At 52.4% G+C, this 18,687-nt stretch overlaps 1 protein-coding gene across 1 annotated transcript; it reads left to right on the plus strand.

The window, feature by feature from the left end:
• Window positions 1-1,793: 1,793 nt before the first annotated feature.
• Window positions 1,794-18,277, plus strand: LOC128047751 (annexin A8). Its single transcript, XM_052640114.1, has 12 exons — window positions 1,794-1,920; window positions 6,965-7,055; window positions 8,210-8,304; window positions 9,613-9,726; window positions 11,146-11,236; window positions 12,017-12,096; window positions 12,545-12,604; window positions 13,026-13,119; window positions 13,368-13,463; window positions 15,108-15,166; window positions 16,303-16,425; window positions 17,362-18,277. The coding sequence occupies exons 1-12, from the start codon at window positions 1,900-1,902 to the stop codon at window positions 17,419-17,421; spliced, it is 984 nt and encodes a 327-aa protein (XP_052496074.1). The 5' UTR covers window positions 1,794-1,899; the 3' UTR covers window positions 17,422-18,277.
• Window positions 18,278-18,687: the final 410 nt, after the last annotated feature.

The raw sequence follows: 18,687 nt of genomic DNA on the forward strand, positions 1-18,687 counted from the left end.
GACCCTGACCCTCATGAGGTGACGTGGGCACGGCCTCCATGAGCAGCTGAGGTCCTGCGAAAGCCTCACCAGGGAGGACACCATGGTTTTGGCCCCGGGGGCTCCCAAGAAGGGCGCAGAGTCTGGGGCCCAGAGAAGGCCCTTTCTCAATCCATGTGACCTGAGGTGGACCGCAATCTTCCTCTAGTGATGGCATCTTCAGCCCTGTGTGATGACCCACCCCCAGTTCTCACAGCAGTCCTGGGCAACAGCTCCTCGCCCCAGCCCAGCTATCTACCCAATCTTCCGTAACTTGGCCCAGCTCCCACCCACCCCACCCTCTCCAACCCACACTTCAGGAAGGAGCAGTTGGGGACTTGGTGTGAATAGAGAAACAAGCACCTGAGCCAAGGTCAGGAACACAAACAGAGGGGACAGTTCTTAACCTGTTACTCTTAAGAAATAAAATTCATATTTTATGGCAAGACACGGAAAATTCAAACATAAAATTTTCTCTGCCCTTTGGTCTCCTCTCTCCCCCAACCATGCATTGTATTAATAAGCCTGCATTATGTATTTACCAAACCTCCCGGTCCACAGAAACAATTACTCAACCATGAAATGCAATTCTCAACCATGAAAAGCATTCTCCTAGCACCAGCCAGACAACTTTTTAACTGATAACATTCTTTCTTGATCTTGTAAGGGGTCACAAGGCACTCAGATCTGGATTGTGTAAAGTGTTCATAGCACGTCATTTATGTACAGCCTTCTGCCTCAAAAACCTTGTATAACTGTCCTTGGTTTCTAATGGGCAGAACAGCTCTCAGAGCTTTCTGAGATGCTCTTCCCGGGTCACAGTCTTCAAATTTGGCTCAAATAAAATTTTCCGTTTCTTTCTTAGATCGGATGATTCATTTTCCATCAACACTATGGAAGATTTCACCGAATGTGAATCACACCACAGTGGGATTCCTTTTCTCTGGGGCTCTAGGAGCAGCGGGGGTTCTGGAAGCCCTGGGGAACCTCCCTAGGATGGAGGGGCTACTGAGCAGTCACTGAGGCAAAATCTTTACCTTTAGGAAGGAGGGGTTAAGAGGCGGAAAGTTGAAGCATTCTAGGCAGGGGCCCCAGGGAGAGTGAACTCCAGAAAGGAAAATGTTAATCTCTTTCCGGAAGGTTCCTCTCTCCCTTGGCAGCCAGTTCATACTCCAGGGCTGAGGGCAGAGCAGGCAAGTCAAGAGGGCCTGGTGGATCCTGTGGCTTCTACCCCCAAGAAGTATGATTCAAGCAAATTATCTTAACTTGGGAGTTTCCATTTCTTGCTATACTACATGGAACACCTACCTGCTTCTTAGGGTTTTGGCAAAGCTTGAAAGGGACAGAGTACACAGTGATTAAAGAGGTATCTAGGCACAGAGACACCCCAGTATGTGGAGGATGCTATTAATTTATGTCTTTTGCAGAGCTCCCCACTGCATTGTTTATTGTGGAGATGCCTTGCAATAAATAGGCCCCTTTTTTATATAAATTAGGTCTAGCAAAGAGTGAATAAACAGCCCTATTTACCAAGTGTGGCTTTCAAAGCTTGGAACTCAGAATTTCCAGTCTGTGTAACAGCCACAGCTCAAACATTTGGCAGCAAGTAATGGATTTCCAAGGGCAGGTCTGGGCTGGTGCTAGGTGGGGCCTGAAAGCCACAAGAGGAGCCCAGAGCTAGGCCTAGCCCAGGGGGTGGGGTCAGAGTAGGGGTGGTACTGGGTGGGGCCTGGGGCCTGCCTGCTGGTGCTACCACACCCTACCCCAAGCCGCCCGCTCTTCTGAGTACAGCGGGGTGAGTGTGCAGAGTCTCTGAGTGGAGAGAGGGCTGACCAGTGTATCTTCGTCTCCCTGAGGAAAGGTGCCGGCGAGGTGGACGACATGGCCTGGTGGAAAGCTTGGGTAAGTGCAGAGCAAGCAAAGAGGGAGGGTTCCCACACACTGTTGGTCTAGAGAGAAGTCAGCTCAGGCAACATCTGCTGCCTGCCAGGCCAGGCACTGGACTGGGCTGCCCACTGGGAAGGAAGACAAGGAGAGACTGCCCCAGCCCCATGGATGCTCACGGCTGGAAACAATGGAAACAGGGGAGACGGACAGATAAAGGAACCTCAAAATGCAGCTGGGAAAGCTGAGGGGCTGAGAGAACCCAAATGGAGGGGTCAGGCCGCTGGAAGCAAGGGGGAATCATGGTTAAGTGATGCGTGTGTTTGTGTGTCTGTGTGTGTGGTGTGTGCACAGGTTTACAGAGAACCAGGCAAACGTTTCCTTTGAGAGGGAACAGAATATACAAAGGCTCAGAAGAGTAGGAAGCCTGGTTTTAAAGAGAAATAGGCCTGACGGTCCTGGATAGGAGGGTAGCGGATCAGGGGAGATCTACCTAGAGAGTAGGACAGGGCTGGGTCCTACAGAGCCACCCGTGGCAGGCAAAGGAGCTTGGGCTCTACCTTAAGAGCAATGGGGAGTCACCAAAGGAACCTGAGCTACAGAGCAGCCTGATTGAATAAGCTGATGTTGGAGGCCTCATCAATGTCCACCCCTCAGGGGATGGGAGGACAGCCCGGCCCACAGAGGTTTTGTACAGTTGAAATCTGTGAGTGAAATTTACAGTGACAGATGGCTGAGTTGGGAGGGATGACACATTTTGCCCCTAAGTCTCCTATGTCCAGATGAATGCACAGATTCTCAGGAGTGCTTTATCTGGGTTTGAGTCCAAGGCTGTCTCAGCTAAGGAGGTGAGAACACAAAAGGAAGGAAAATGAGGAGCGGGTGGCATCCCCCACTCAATGAGGGGGTGGGGGGATGTGCTCTGCACACCTTCAATTCATCCCCAGGCGGCCCTGGGGTAGAAAGGCTGCTCTTTCCACTCGACAGAGGAGGAAACCGAGGCTCAGTGACATCTAGTGACTTGCTCGTCCCACAGCTAGCAGACAGGGGTCTAATGTGAACTGGGGTCTCTCTCTGTCCCCACCCCAGGCTCTCTGTGGGTCTCAGTGGGCGACCTGGGCTTACCCCAGTTCAGGAAATCTCTTTGTCACAAAGATCACTTCCCAGGAGCTCTCAGATTCAGACATGCTAGGCTGGGACAGGAGGGACAGAGAGGAGGCCTGCGGCAAGGTAGGGTGACTGTCTGGCCCTGGCGAGGCAGCCAGGACAGCTTAAGGGCCAGGCTGGCCTCCGGCTTCATCCTGGCTGATGGGAAACTGGCCTTTGAGGAGGCAGATGAGTCAGGGAGAACCTAGCACTGGGCACTTTCCAAAGTCAGCTGTTGCCCAGGGTGGCCTGATTCTGGGCCTTCCTCCCAAAATCAGGGGCAGGGTAAAGGCCCAGCCCTGTGGCCCACCCAGCCAGGCAGGCAAAAGCCTCCTTGTAGGGACATGGCCAACCTGGAGGAATGACAGTGAGGCTTCCTGAGTATGTACTGTGCCCTCGACATTCCTGAGTCAGTCTCTCACTTGGGCCTCAAGACATCTCTGCCATAGAAATGCCCGTATCCTTATTGACAGATATGGAAACGGAGGCACAAGGAGGATAAGACGGCATCCAAGGTTGCCAAGCTAGGAAATGCTGGAGTCTGGGTTAGACTCTGAGCAGTCTGACGCCAGAGCTCAAACTCTGTGGGGCTTGGCAACCCACAAGCCAAGGGCATCAAGATCACAGGGGGACCCCAGGTGAGACTCGCTGAGCTTCCAGTGAGAGACAGATGACCTCTGAGCTTCTAACGAGACCAGGACTGGACCCGAGGGAGGTGAAAGATCCGCTCGAGGGAACCTGTCCGTGCCTCTCTTGAGGAGATGAAGTTTTATCTCTCAAGTTCTCCCCAGCAGCCTTGTGACAGGAGAAGGCAAGGGTGTGGCAATTCACCGGAGACCTTCACAGATACAGAACAGATGGAGAGTCACAGGCCAGAATGAGTCATCTTTTCAGTGCAAATGTTCCTGTGTGGACTGGCCTGCTCTGCACAAGGCCCAGGAAGAACCTAGACAGACCTTTCTTCCAATGTGGTGGGGGGCGGGCTGGTCCTGAATAGATTATCTGGAGCTCCAAAACCCCATGCTCACATCCAGGGGTCTGATTCCTAGGAAATGGTCTTTTTCACCTGTAAAACCTTTGTATGGAAAGTGAGGCTGAGGCTTCTCACTGCAGGGAAATCACAAGCCCCGGAGAGCCATTTACCGACACTGCCTCTGGAGCTCAACCTCAGACCGGCTGAATCCGCCACTCCATGGTGACTAGTATATGCGGCCCGGTGAATCACTGCTGCACAGCCCCTGAGTGCCAGCCTGGGGCAAGAGGCAGGAGGAAAGCTCCTCCTGGGTGGCCCCCAGAGCTTAGCACTGAGATCTGAGATGACCCAACACTCACTAACAACCTGCATTCCTGTGGGCAAGGTTTCCTTCAGGGAAGAGTTCTGGGAAACCTCAGCGTCTGGAAAAGGTTGAGTCATTGATAGCAGGGGGGCGGCAGACAGCTGAGCTTCTGAGTCAGGCTGTGGGTTAAGTCCAGCATCATCATTTACTAGCTGTATAGCCTTGCCAAGGTCTCCAAGCCCAGTCTGTAAAATGGGGCATTCATAACTACCTAATGCAACTGGCAGAGATGTCAAGAAGTGCATTACATCTGAAGTACCTAAAGCCCCTAAAACACAAAGCCTGGCACATAGGACCTGCTCAAATCTTTAACAGTAGTAACAGATGCTTGTGACTCCACAAACAAGGATTATGATCTATGCGTGTGCCCAGCTGGGTGACATCTGGGACCACACAGGCTCTCTGGATCAAATTGCCACAAGGAATTACTTCTAATCATTTCTTCTATGAAACTTGGTGCTAAAGAATTAAAGTAGGAAAATCTATCACTAGATATTTGAAATTCAAGCAAAGGATATAGAAAGACTTCTTAACTTTTACTCAAAAGAAATATCTTTACAGATATAGCATGGATGGGAAGCTGCTCTGCATTTTCAGGAACTAGCTAGAGCCAGGAAGGAAGGAAGGAAAAACAGGAGGGGAAGAGGGAGGACAAAGGAAGGGAGGAAGGATGGATGGATGTGGTGACTGGATGGGTGGATGGATGAATGCAATGACGTGGTAGTGGGACATCTGGGTAGTGAATGAATGAGTGGATGGTGGCTGGGTAAGTGGAAGAGTAGGTGAGTGGATGAGGGGTGGCTAGGAGGAGGAGTTGAACAGGCGCATGGGAGACCAAATGCAATGGGACTAAATTCCCTTCCATTTGAAGGGTCTCTGAGTCTCCTTCACACTCAGTCCCCATCTCCAATCTCCCTCCACTCCTTAACTGCTCATCTCCCAAAACACATGCTTAAGAGGGATCATTCATTTGCACCTTAGAAATGCTGCAGAACACAAGTCTCAGGAGCCCTCAGGCAAGACTTGGATTAGAGACTTGGCAATCAAGGGCCTAGGGACTTCAGTTACCTGGTTTATTTCACAACTTTCAGAACATCCTGCTGTATTTTCTAAAGCTAACCCTCTGCCCCTTTGAGCCTGAGGACTTGGAAAGGCCCTGAGCTGTCAGGATGTTCACCTGGGTGCCCTGGCCCTCTGCTTTCTTATAAGCGCCCACTTCTCAAGAAGAGAGCAGATTGAGCTCAATCTGGCTTCCCTGCCTCATCCGCACCCCTTCCAGGCAGCATGTTCAGCTCCATGAAGCCTTTCCTTACTTGATCATTGTCCTTGCAGCTTTGAGCAGGGTTGTCCCTTCCTGTTGCCTGCCAGTGGTGCTAGAAGAACCTGGGGGTGGCTGGGCCTACTGCCTGCCTCAGATGGCACTGCCTAAGGGAGACACAGCCTGATTCAGAGCCCACGCCCCAGCACAGGGGCAGGGATGGGAACGGTTTTGTGGCTCCGGCTGGCGCCAGCCTGTTAAAACAAGGAGCCTTTCTGCAAACAAGGGGCCTTTCTGCAGAGGAGACAAGGCAGTCCCACAGAGCCCCCAGGGAAACCAGCAGCCCCTCAGTCAGGCCACGGTCCCTGGGGTACCCTTCCCTACACAGCTAATGCCCTGGAGTGACCAACCCCTGGATCATTCGGCCTCACAGATCTAAGAGATTCCATGGGTGCGCCCTGTCGCCCCAGTGAAACTGCCGCTGGCCTCTAAAGGGTGCTCTAGCACCACCCCCCTCAAGCCCTTGCTGATTCTTTTTCAGGCCAAGTCCCCTACCCTAACTCTATCCTCCCAAATTTTTTGTTGTCTTTTTTTTTTTTTTAATTTTCCTTAAAGTCATTGATCATCACAAAAACCCAGAAAGTGCAAGTAAAGAGGAAACAAATGTCTGCCTGAGGATCAAAGGACCCAGAGCTAGAAAGGAGACATGGCACAGGACTGGGGTGTGCAGAAGGGCTGGAGGCATGGTCCCCACGGAGCAGCTGGGCATGGGAGAGCTGAAGGCTGGAGTCCAGTCTCTAGACCCTCTTCTTGCTGTCCCACAATCAACACGGTGGCTCTGGAAGTGGCCACAGTGCCAGCTACCTGTGAGGTCTTCCCCTACACTGTCTGAGCCTACAAGCCCCAACTCCCCAGGCCTGGCACTGGGGCTGAGAGCTGGGATTCCATCTCTTACGGTGGCACTGACCCACTCCTCCTCAGAAGGCCCCTCCTTCCAGCCTGAAGCCCCTCCTTCCAGGCCTCCCCTTGACCAAGGCGCTAACAGGCACGAGGGGCCTCTGCAGCCCTGACATGAGGGGGCCGTATGGCAACTTGATGCCAAGTGGACAAAGGTGCCCCTTCCTCAGCACAGTCTGCCGGAAACTAGCATATCCAGAAGCTGCAGGCTCCACTCGCCCCAGGAGGACACGCAGGTCCAGGATGGATGGAGGCTCAGCCACTGGTAGGCAGGGGCTGAGCTGACGCCCACCCCACGGAGGCAGCGGCAAGGTGCACTACTTTCCCCCACTCCCGCTCTGAGCAGGCCTGGATTCTCTTGCAGGTTGAACAAGAGGGCGTCTCAGTGAAGGGCAGCCCCCACTTCAACCCAGACCCTGACGCAGAGACCCTCTACAAAGCCATGAAGGGGATTGGTGAGTGGCCTTGATATGGGAACTCAGTGAGTCTCTGGGGCTCTGCCCATTCTGCTCAAGACCCCTCTGCTCACACCCTTGGGATCTCTGGGGCTCTGCCCATTCGGCTCAAGACCCCTCTGCTCACACCCTTGGGAGTCAGGGTCTCCCAGTCATCTACTGATGAGAACCAGAGAATCACACAGGGCCCACCTTCCCCAGCACAGGTCTACACAGGCCTGAAGGCTGGAGGTGGGAGGGCGGGTATGAGTAACGAGGGTGGAAGCAGGAGGCCATCTGCCATGCGTTCCTGCACGTCCTTGTGCAGGGACCTCCTCTCACTCAGCCTGAGCTTTTGCACTTGTGAAATAGCCCCAGGAACTCTGGGCCCTGCGTGTCACTGTGAATTTCAGATGGGACAATACTGAGGATTGTGGGGGGCTGACCTAGTTCCAGGGGACTCCAGCCATTCAGGCTCTGCAGCATCTCCCCTCACCCGGCTTAGGCTGGCCGCAGGGCCGGCTCCATCCTGTCTCCAGCGTCTGTTTCCTGATGGCTGGCTGGAGGCCCGCTGGGATTAGGATGACCTGGCCCAGACAGCCCTCATGTTGTCACCCTAGGCAGGATTCACCCTCTCACTGGCTCCGACTGGTGAACTGTGGCATTAACAAAAACTGCCATTCGCAGACAAACTGAGAAGGAATTTTCTGTCCTCAGCTTCCTGTGAAATCTTTATTATTATCTCCATTTCCCAAAGAAAAAATGCAGTGGCTTGGAGAGGTGAAACTTCCTGTCCACCCAGTCGCTGGGCCAGGAATCAGATCTGGTTTTCTGCATCCTCTGTCCCCACCGTCCCCCCCAGTCACCAGCACAAGGGAGGTCAGGGCAGGAATTGAGCTCCAAAGGCCCTGGGCTGTGTCCAGAGCAGAGCAGATGATCAGAGGGGCCTCAGAGTCCGTCACTGTGAGGCTGAGCCTGGGTTGCACCCGCACTGGGCCAGGGGTGGACAGGTAGATTTTCTGTCTGTCTTGTCTACACCATGAAAATCATCAGGTTTGGGAGCTTTCCAGGTGGTGCGTCCCCACTGCTTGGCCACCATGCAGCTGCCCTCCCTCCTCCCCAGCCCCCTTCGGCCCCTGGGGGACACGGGGGTGCTCAAGCCATGCCCTCTGCAGGGACCAATGAGCAGGCCATCATCGACGTGCTCACGAAGAGAAGCAACGCGCAGCGGCAGCAGATCGCCAAGTCCTTCAAGGCTCAGTTTGGCAAGGTAAAGGCGGGCAGGTGTGCGCAGGTGGGCTGTGGAGGCTGCTGCTGCCAGACACAACCGGGGAGGCAGCACCATGCTGGACGAGCTCCAGCTGACCAGGAGCCCCGCCCACTGGCGACACGGGCATTTGGGACATTTGCTAAAAATATGGTGCATTTTATCTCTGAAAATCAGATTTAACTCATCATCCTGTGTTTTACCTAAAAAACTTACTTACAGATGGCTCTCCACCCCACGTTTCCCAGCCTCCCTCTCACGTGCTCCCTTACATTCGCTCCAGGGTCCCATCCCTGAGCTCTTTCCCTGCCTCTACACTTTGCTTGCCCAATTTCCTGAGCCTGGAAGGCCCTTTTCTTTCCCACATGCCAGGGATGCAGGGCAGACTCGGCCCTGTACTGTGCGATGGGGTTTTCTCCTCACATTGGAGCTGCCATTCACGTACACTTTCCCTCTTGCCGTGGGGGAAATCCAAGGGCAGGGAGCACACAGTCTGGCTTTGTCCCTCCTCCCACTGCCCCCAGGACAGAGCCAGACACTGGTGTGCCAGATAAAGAGAGTAATAAATGCATGCAGAGTCGTGGTAGCTGGAAGCCTCCATCAGCGCACATCAATAACGTGGACATTTAACCCAGAAAGACGAGTGGCAAAACCCAGACACGGCATATGAGAAACCAATATGCTCTTCTAAAAAATAATTTCTCTCTCTTAACCTTCACAGCCATGTATTATTCTCTGCATTTGATGTTAGAGGAAACTGCTGTTCTGAGAGGTGGAGACTGTTGTCCAAGTCTCCAGAGCCTGTAAGAAACAAGGATGGGTTTGAAATCTGGATCTGAAAAGGCCCTTGGTCCTTTAGCTGTGAGGAGATCGGCTGTGTGTGGCCTTGTGGCTTCTTGCAAACACAAGTGGCCTTAGAAAGAGACATGCATAAAATAGGTTCCTTAATTCATTTCACTCATTCGTCGAGTGTCTACGGGCTAAATGACAGGGACTCCATAGTGACCAATAACAAACTTGTATTTCGGGATTATGGTGTGTCCAACACTACACTGAAAAGGAGCTTGACATCTCTCTGCCAATCCCCTAAGCAAGGGCATGAAGCAGGGACGCCATGGTGTCTATTCCACAGGAAAGGATAATGATACTCAGAGGGGCTGAGTTGCTGGCCCAAGAAACCCCAGCCAGCGCCCACACATGGCAGAGTCTACTTGGCAATCTCGCCAGAGCCCCTGGGCCCCACCACCATCCTTGCCAGCACTCCGGTGGGTGCAGCACCCAGAATATCATCATTCCCTCTTCCTGCCTTAGGATCTCATCGAGACCTTGAAGTCGGAGCTGAGTGGCAAGTTCGAGAGGCTCATCATAGCCCTCATGTACCCTCCATACAGATACGAAGCCAAGGAGCTATACGATGCCATGAAGGTAACCAAGCAAGTTGGTTGGGGGAGGGGCAGAATCACTTACAAGGACTGAATGAGGGGATGATGCCCAGGACTCCTTTCCCCAGAGAGCTTGGAACAGGGAGCTGCAAGCTCTCCTTGAGCCACTGTTTGGCATGAGCTCAGCAAGCTGGGAGCTTGCTGCTCATGAGAGTGTAGAACACATTTCAGGACATAGTAGAACATAGGTTCTCCTGTCTCAGAGCAGAAAGAAGTTGGTGAGAGGCCAAGTGACAGGTAAGTGATTTATTAGAATAGAAAGCTTGTGAGGCTAAGTGGGCTACAGCTTTATAATCAAAGGAAAAGTGGGGAGGGGGAGAAGACCACCTTCTTCCTCATTCTTGGCAGGACATCAAACTTCAATCATCCCTCCTCCTCCACGATGGGTGGGGGATTTTCTTGTCCCTAAATAGTCAAACCGGGACCGTCATGAAACAGTGGAAATGAGCAAAAAGGCTGTAACGTATACTAAAATATGGTAAATCATCTCAGTTTTCAATATAAGGTCTCCTTTTCCTTGAGTTTTGTCTTTAGTGCAGGCAGAAGAGCCTGTCCTAGGAATCATTAACTTACCGAGCCCACTGGGCAGGATGTGGGCCTCATTCCACCATTGTTTCATTGCTGGGGGAATGTCTTACGCTTCTGTGGCATAGTTTTGTTGCTCAGCGAGGCTGCTTGGTTTTGTGGTTAAGCAAACCTGTTTTCCTGAGTGATCATTAACTTACAGGGGTCTCCCATACTTTTTTCTCTGTTGACCATCCCCTAGTAGGATTAACTATTTAATCACCTAATTGTCCCCTTCCTCTGTTCCTGTCACTCAGACTGCCACCAAACAGACTGACCTCCTGCGTCACCTGGTCTTGATAAAGCCAAAGTCAGTCCTTCTCGGGACACCACTAGACCAGGTGTGCTGGAATTAGGAACCAGCCTCTGCTGTCTTGTGCCTGGTTCTCCAGTTTCCCTTTACTTCCATTGCTCCTTTTGCATTTGAAGATAATTCAGGAGTCAGGACCAAGGAACAATAATCATCTCCATGGAAATGTCACTTACTGTGTACACGGACCTGCTGGGCATTCTACATCTATTACCTCCACCCCCAGGCGGGGGTGGTTTATCATCCCTGTGTCCTGATGAGGATCCTTGGGCTTAGGGAGGTCGAGCAACCTGTTTGGGACCACCTAGCTATGGAGGGGCAAGCTGAGACACAGTTTTCCCATCACGTCACTTGCCCATAACAGCCACCCCTGGAGACGAATGCAGGCATCTCCTCCTGCAGTAACATCCTCCAGCAGAGGCCTCCCAGCAGAGCGATGGCGAGTTCTTCCCAGGGCCTTCCTTGTGCCTCTTGACAGCAGGAGGATGCAAATGGTCCTCTCCAGTAAGCAGAGATTTTTATCCACAGGGCATAGGAACCAAAGAGGGTGTCATCATCGAAATTCTGGCTTCTCGGACCAAGAACCAGCTGCAGGAGATAATGAAGGCATATGAGGAAGGTAAGGGGCCTGTCAAGAAGAGAAGATGTGGGCCCTGCGTTAAAGGCCAGCTTGGGGATGGCCATGAGCTTTGGCAGCGTAGCAAGGAATAAGAGACAGGAAGTGTCCTGGGCCACGTTGAAAGGACTCTTTCTAAGCTTTTCCACACGTGGGTGCTGAGCACCCACTGTGTCCCAAATCCCATGCCTGATAGTGAGGTCAGATATGGCTCAGGCTTGGCCGCTAAGCTCCCTGAACTCACAGGCTGTTTGCTGGAGGGAAGGGCGTGCAGACACTAAACTCTTCCCCTTGAGAGTATGGCAGTGCGGCAGGCCACAGAATTTTCCAGCAGCGGGTGGTGGGGCTGGTACCTTCCTGGCTGGGCATGGGCTGACCCCAGAGACCACGCAGGGCCCAATCCCAGCAGTGGGGCATGTGGAGCCCAAGCTGGCTACCATGGAGTCCACGGTATGCAAGGCAAAGCCCCTCTTCCTCAAGGTCTGCCTGGTGAGGAGTCTGGCTGAAGGTTCTGGCTTTGATGAGCCACATAATGAATTGGAGCTTGATCAGCCTCCCTGGACTGGCCCAGCTCTGTGTTTTGAGCCTGGCCAGCAACCCATGTCACTTCCTTGCTCTGAATGACAACCAGTGGGGAGCCTCTGCCACTCAGACACTTGCACAGTGCAGACAGTCTGTACCAAAGACTCACCCTTCCTAGAAAGCTTTAGTCAGGAGAAGTATGGGAAACGGGGCTGAGAGGAGAAGAGCAGGCCTAAGTTTCACGGTCCTGATCCCCTGCAGACTATGGGTCCAACCTGGAAGAAGACATCAAAGCAGACACCAGCGGCTACCTGGAGAGGATTCTGGTGTGCCTCCTGCAGGTATCACAGCCCTGGATCCTGGGAGCCCCTGGTCTGGGGGATCCCAACCACTCCCCACTCCCAGAGAGCGGCTCTTGGCCAGAGCTGCTGGGGTTGGGTGAGGTGGGGGCAAGCGTGCGGTACAACCACTGGGGCCTGGGCTCACCGGCTTCATCCCAGCATGGTTGGGAGGTCCTCATCGCAGAACCCTACACCTCTCCAGGAAGCAGAAGAAGAGGGCACATCACTGGGCAGGTCCTGACCACCAGGCCCATGCCAGGCATAGAGCTTACTTTTGCTCAATGAATTCCGCATCGCTCTCGGGGCATTTCTTACAACTCTCATTTTACAGTTGAGAGAGCCAAGGCCCAGAGAGGATAACTGTCCACCTGCCTGCCCAGTGGCCCCCTCTGCCCAGGCTGCTCTGCTCTGCCAGCCTACCTTACAGAGTCACCTCTTCTGTCCCTAGGGCAGCAGAGATGACTTGAGTGGTTATGTGGACCCAGGATTGGCCCTGCAAGATGCCCAGGTGAGGCTACCCCTCAGCAGCTTCTGCCTTCCTGGCCACCTGGCCCCACCCTCTGCCATCTAGACTCCAGGCGGGGCAGTGGGGGAGGAGGGGGTTTTCGGATGACGCTAGGCTGAGACCCAACTCAGCTCTCGACTCTGGGGATGCTGGGCCTCCGAGGCCCAGATGTGTACTTTCAGGTCTCCATAGGTCCGCCTGCTGGCAGAGTGCTTAGACCTGCCTAGAGTCAGGGTGAAGCCCAGGGCGAGGCAGGGCAGCTCCTAGAGCAGCCCGAAGAAGAGAATTTAACCATGGGAACGGCAGGCTCCCCGTCCAAAAGATGGTCGAGCAGAGGAGAATGCCGAGCTGGCAGGGCAGACCGAGGGTGGTCCTTCACCCCCTTGCTCACCTTCACTGGTTGTCACGGCTGTCCCAATGCCAGGATCTGTACGCAGCGGGTGAGAAGATCTGTGGGACGGACGAGATGAAGTTCATCACTATCCTGTGCACACGCAGCGCCACACACCTGCTGAGAGGTACAGGGGGAGGCAGGGAGGCAATGTCAGGACCATGAGGGGCGGGTGTCTCTCCCTTCATACTGAGTACTCAGTGTGTGACCATGTCAGGACATGGAGCTGGGGAGAGGGCTGAGGATCCCGGGACCCTGTGCCCAGCAACCAAGCGGAAGTCAGGGGTGGTGAATTGATGGATAGTCTCTGATGTGAGATGTTGGGGGATGTCAGGCTGAGTGCACATGTCGGCTAAGAGAAGGCTCTCTCCACAGTGTTTGAGGAATATGAGAAAATTGCCAACAAGAGCATTGAGGACAGCATCAAGAGTGAGACCCATGGGTCTCTGGAGGAGGCCATGCTTACAGTAGGTAAGAGACGGAGCTCCATGCTCAGGTACACATGTGTCTCCCGGCCCTGGGGCTCAGTGGAGGGGCAGCATCAAAGGGCAAAGGGCCCAGAGCTCCATGGCAAGTGCTGGGGACCTGTGCTCACCCCAATCAAGGTAAACCTCCATATCAGCCCCCACTCAGCATGTACCATCCACCCAGGACACTGGAGCTTCTAGGGAAGCCCCAGAGTCCTCAGTGTGCTCTGTGCTGCCGCGATCGTTCCCTGCGCTGCTCAGGTAGTTCCCAGCACTGCGTAGGTCATTGTGTATGTGTGTGAAGGTGTCTGAGTACGTGAATGTATGTGTATGCACACATTTGCAGGATTGTGCAAGACCCAGGGGCTATGCTCACCCACAGCAGCCACACAGAGAACATTCTGGCTTTGACTGTGAAGGTCCGAAAAAGCCAACTAGCAGGACCTCAGCCAGGGGTCTGTTCCCTGCCTCAGTTGCTGACTGAAGAAATGATGAAGTATAGTTGGAGTCCAAACTGAGTGATGGGTCGCCTGATGCTAGGGGAACACTGTGAGCCTTCCCCCAAGCATGACGTCAGATTCATGTAGAAGGACCCATTCCAGGGCGCATCCTGGGGTTCAGAGCCAAAGTGACAGGCAGAAGAATCATTGCAGAATGAAGAGCTAAGGCCCAGAGCAGAGGGACTTCCCTCCTCCCTCCCATGATACAGCCAAGGTCACCTCCACTCCAGGTTGCCCAGTAGCCTGGAAGCTTCACAGTATGTCCTGGTCCCTAAAAGTTGATTGGGACATCTGACCCTCCCCAGCCACCTTTGAGTGCTGTGATCAATCTAATCTATGCCAGAGCATCCAAACATGACCCCTGATCCAGTCTCAGCTTCCATGGGCAGCCCCTGCCTTTAAACAACTCCTAAATAAAATTGACAGGCAAGGAAAAGCAAGACCGTGTGGTGCCCTTCTGGGCACTTCCTGTTGATTACTCCTGAAGACTCACATCACTGTCTTCACATGAGAACAGGGCAAGGCAGGGAGATAAGTCACTAACACACAGCACCGTCAGGCAGGGTTCAAACTCATGCCTGTCTCCCTCAGAGCCCTCCTCTTTCTGCTGCCTTGGGTCAAAACGCCAACCTCCCCACCAAGACACTCTGTCTCTAAAGCAGCATCCATGAAAGAGAGTGTGGGGCCAGGTGCTCTGGAGCCAAGCCCCATCTGTCACAGGGGAATTCAACCTGCAGGGGTCCTCTGACAAGTGACACTCAGAGGCCAGTGGTCACCATAATGGTGGCTCCTCCCTGGAGCTGAGTGGATGGACTCTCAGTGACGCTGTCTCTGGAATGTAAGAGCTCAGGGACTCCCTTGGTGGACCTGTGGTCCGATGGGCCAGACCAACCCTGTGGGCCCCAGTGCATTTCACATCCTGCCCTTTAGTCTGCCTGCTCTGGGCCTTTGCACCTGTGCCCAGTGCCCTGGGCTTCCCTCCCTGCCCCACCCCTCCTGACACAAAGCCCTTCAGGACTCGGCAGAGCACCAATAAATAGGCCAAGATGTGCACAACCCTTAGGACCCAAAGCAAGACATATATAATGAACATGTATACAATGCTGCCCACAGCCCCTGGTTGCTAACAGAACTTTCCTGTTTGCCAGTGAAGTGCACCCGGAACCTCCACAGCTACTTCGCGGAGCGCCTTTACTTTGCCATGAAGGTAACTGCTTTGTTTTCTGTGTGCCTGACCCTCAGTCCTACATGGCACCAGTCGCAAAGCCAAGGAGCTCAGAGCCACCACCCAGTTCCTCCACACGTGGGCCTCCTCTTATCCCACCCTCCTGTGGATCAGGCTGGTTTTAGTTCTCAGTGGGCAAGTCAGGCCAGGGAAGGGAAGCCGCATCCCCTGAAGGCTGGATTTGAGCAGGTGCGCTCCCAGGTGTTCATGGCCCTGAACTTTTACCACAGTTCTTTGACACTTCATGGTGTAATCTGCCCTCCCATCTGCCCTCTCTGAGATGACGAAACTGTGGTCAAGGTCACAGAGCTGATACATGGCAAAGCCTTGATTTGAACCCAAGTCAGTGCAATTGTCCTTTTTAATTTATTTCATTTATTCATTACTGTCCAAGTGGCTTCCGTGAGAAAGCACAGGACTGCCAGGAGATCAAGGCACCCTTTGAATGGACACATTCAACTTTTCCGCGTGTGCCGGCATGCCGACCTGGGTTGCCTATTGTCCAAAAGGCTGCACTGGCCACCCAGACAGCTGTTCAAATGCTCATATTAGGTGCAGGTTGTGGTATCTGGAACCACAGTGGAAGATAGATAGTCAAAATAATTCCCGAAGGTTAAGGTGAGGTAAAGGTGCCCACCTTTTCCGACTGGAGGTGGTTAACATCGCCTGAAGCAAGAACCCCAAGCCCTCTGGCTACATCTGGCCAGGGAAATAAAAAAGGGTGTGGGGTCCCTGTGGCCACGTGGCTCCTTCTGACATGAGTATTCAAGGGTGAAAGTGAGAGGGAGGGTCCTGTTTGTGAATTTTCCAGTTAAGCAGAGTTCATGATGTTGCTGCCCTAGGAAGAGGTCTTATTCCTGGAGCAAAGAGAATTTTGTGTCCAGAATCAAATCAAACACACGCTGCAGCATGGGGCATTTGGCTACTAATAAGAAACAATATGAGCAGTGAGCAAGGATGGATCAAGGGATCCCCTAGTGCATCCTTCTAATGCTTCACTGTCCTTCCTGTCTCCCCATCCCCTGCAAAAGCCCCCTGGACCCAACAGAGGTTTGTCATTGTCACAAAGATGGACCAGGAAGGCAGGAAGCGATGGTTGATTGCCGTGTTTTATCCAGGGAGCAGGGACTCTGGATGGGACCCTGATAAGAAACATCGTTTCCAGGAGTGAGATTGACTTAAATCTTATCAAGAATCAGTTCAAGAAGATGTATGGCAAGACCCTCAGCAGCATGATCATGGTGAGTCATGAGCTCCCAAGTCTAACACCATTTTGAAGCAGAGACCTTGCTGGGAAACCAGAATGCTGTGACCAATGTCATCAGTCACAAGTGTCCATCCCTTCCCAGGGAGCATCACACTTGCACTCATTGCTGTGTGATACGTACAGGGATCGGCAAGGAGGTCAGTGTGCCTAGTGGAGATCCCTGTTCACCCAGAAAGTTAGCTTTGCCTTTGCCTTATAGTTACCCCTTTGAAAATGACACACCAAATCCTTGCAGAAGTAACCGTATCTGAAGAGTCAATGAGAGTATATAGTTTAGTAGGAATTGAGGAGTAGCATTCAAATACAGATTTAAGTAATCCTGGCAGCAACATTTAAAGGAGATAAATCATATGAGCTTCAGTGGGTTGCCTAACATGATTCCCATTAGTGAACATTCTAAAGTTGAGAAAACGCAGAGAAATTATCACACTGCTGTAACTTCAAGAGAAATAGCTCTTCTAGCTGTTAATGTCAATTGAGGCCTTGACAGTTTCATTAATGAAAGTCAAGTCATGAGAAATATATCCCTAAGTCTTCACTGGCTACTAGTCAAGTCTCCAGTTATTCTACAAATGCCTATTATTCACTATACTTTTCAAGAAACAGATGGCTTATGAGATGTTAAAAAGACATTTTCCCTTTCAGAAGTTTCAGAATGCAGCAACAGGTGCCCAGGGTGAGGGGTGGGGGGTGTGTGGTGGCAGTAGGAACAGCCTGAAGTGGAAAACAAGGAAAGATAGGTGGCAGTGTGGGGGGCAGGGGCATAGGAACCGGTACAAGCATGTGCCAGGACTCCCCCCAAGCAGCACAGCTCCTAGTAATAAGAGCTCCTGACGGGGACGACTCCAAGCCAGGTCAATGTCCTTCTAACCAAACTCCCTTCTAAATCTCATGTCCCTCCTGTCCTCAGGAAGACACAAGCGGTGACTACAAGAATGCCCTGCTGAACCTGGTGGGCAGCGACCTCTGAAGCCTCAGAAGGACAAGAGCGAAGCCTAAGCAGGCGGAGTCACTGGGTCCTGCTTGCTCAGCCTTGGCCATGGATGGGGGTGGGGGTGGGGGAAGCCACAGCGCACCTTTCAGTCTTATATCTCCCAGCTTCTAGCACTTTCCACCCGGTTTCTCTGATCCAGAAAGAAGGATCAGCCTGGGACTCGTACCTCTACTGTCCTTCCAAGTCAATTCCAGGTGTGAGCACATTGCCAACCTTAGGATATACTGTGCCTGGTCTAACAAATACCTTGATGTGAAGGAGTCTGCAGGAGCTCATAATCATTTCTTTCTCCCTACACAAGCGCTTCCCAAGCCTGCCTGATCAGAGCCCCCTAGGCACAACTGACACAAAGACTCAGCCGCACCCCCATCTACTAACCTAGATCTGCAGAGAAAGGACCGGAGAATATGGCATTTTAGTAAGTGTCTCAGCTGATATGCTTCTCTTTCAGACAACCAGAGAAGGCTGTGAGAACCTATCTGTTTCAGAGCACGTACTCATGGGCAGCTGAGAAAGGAACACATATATCCAGGCCAGCTGGGCTGCCCAACATTCATTCACCAGCTTCATCTAAAGACACTAGGCTGCAGGTAGAAGAGAAGTTCTCTCATCATCCTCCCAGCAGAGCAAGCTGAAAACTAACATCCTGACAAGGACACTGTGTTCTAACAGGCTTGAGCTTCTCTAACTTGACAAAATCAGGCCCTCCTTTCTTTCATGACAGAGCGTGGAGAATCTCTAATGCTAACCAGTGGCAATGGCAACTGATTACAGGGGAACCTGAGATGCCTGTGTTGAGCTTTTCAGAATAATAAAGATTTTTACAATGGAATACACGTGTCTTTGGACTTTTAGCAGTGACCAAAGTAGGACCGCTTGAATTAGCCAATTAGGCTCTACCCCATTGAGCCTACTCTCCTGATTATGCCATCTAGGGCCACAAAGCTTATCTTTTTCCATTAACACCATTTCTGATCTCTGAATACAGCCCACATATTCTGCCAAGATTTCTTCTGTTAAAGCCAAATGTCCCTGATCCCTTCAACTATCCCTCCTAATGCCCAGTTAGTAGCCAAGTCCTCTGAACATGCTCTAGCTTGCAAACTCCCTTTTAGAGTACAATCCCAAGGAACTGGGTTTGTTTATTGGTTGGTTGGTTGGTTGGTTTTTTTTCAGGGATAGACAATACGATTATATGTGTCCATGTCAGGTCTAGGTTCATGCCGCCCTGGTGGGGTTTCA

This window comes from Budorcas taxicolor, chromosome 5 (genome assembly GCF_023091745.1).
Source record: "Budorcas taxicolor isolate Tak-1 chromosome 5, Takin1.1, whole genome shotgun sequence".
Taxonomy (NCBI): Eukaryota; Metazoa; Chordata; class Mammalia; order Artiodactyla; family Bovidae; genus Budorcas; species Budorcas taxicolor.

What these genes read in the sequence shown, in the direction of transcription:
- LOC128047751 (XM_052640114.1), top strand. Translation starts at nt 1,900, where the DNA reads ATGGCCTGGTGGAAAGCTTGG. An exon ending in TCAAGGCTCAGTTTGGCAAG is followed by an intron (nt 8,305 to 9,612) that starts GTAAAGGCGGGC and finishes TTCCTGCCTTAG; the next exon opens with GATCTCATCGAGACCTTGAA. An exon ending in GCCTTTACTTTGCCATGAAG is followed by an intron (nt 15,167 to 16,302) that starts GTAACTGCTTTG and finishes TGTTTTATCCAG; the next exon opens with GGAGCAGGGACTCTGGATGG.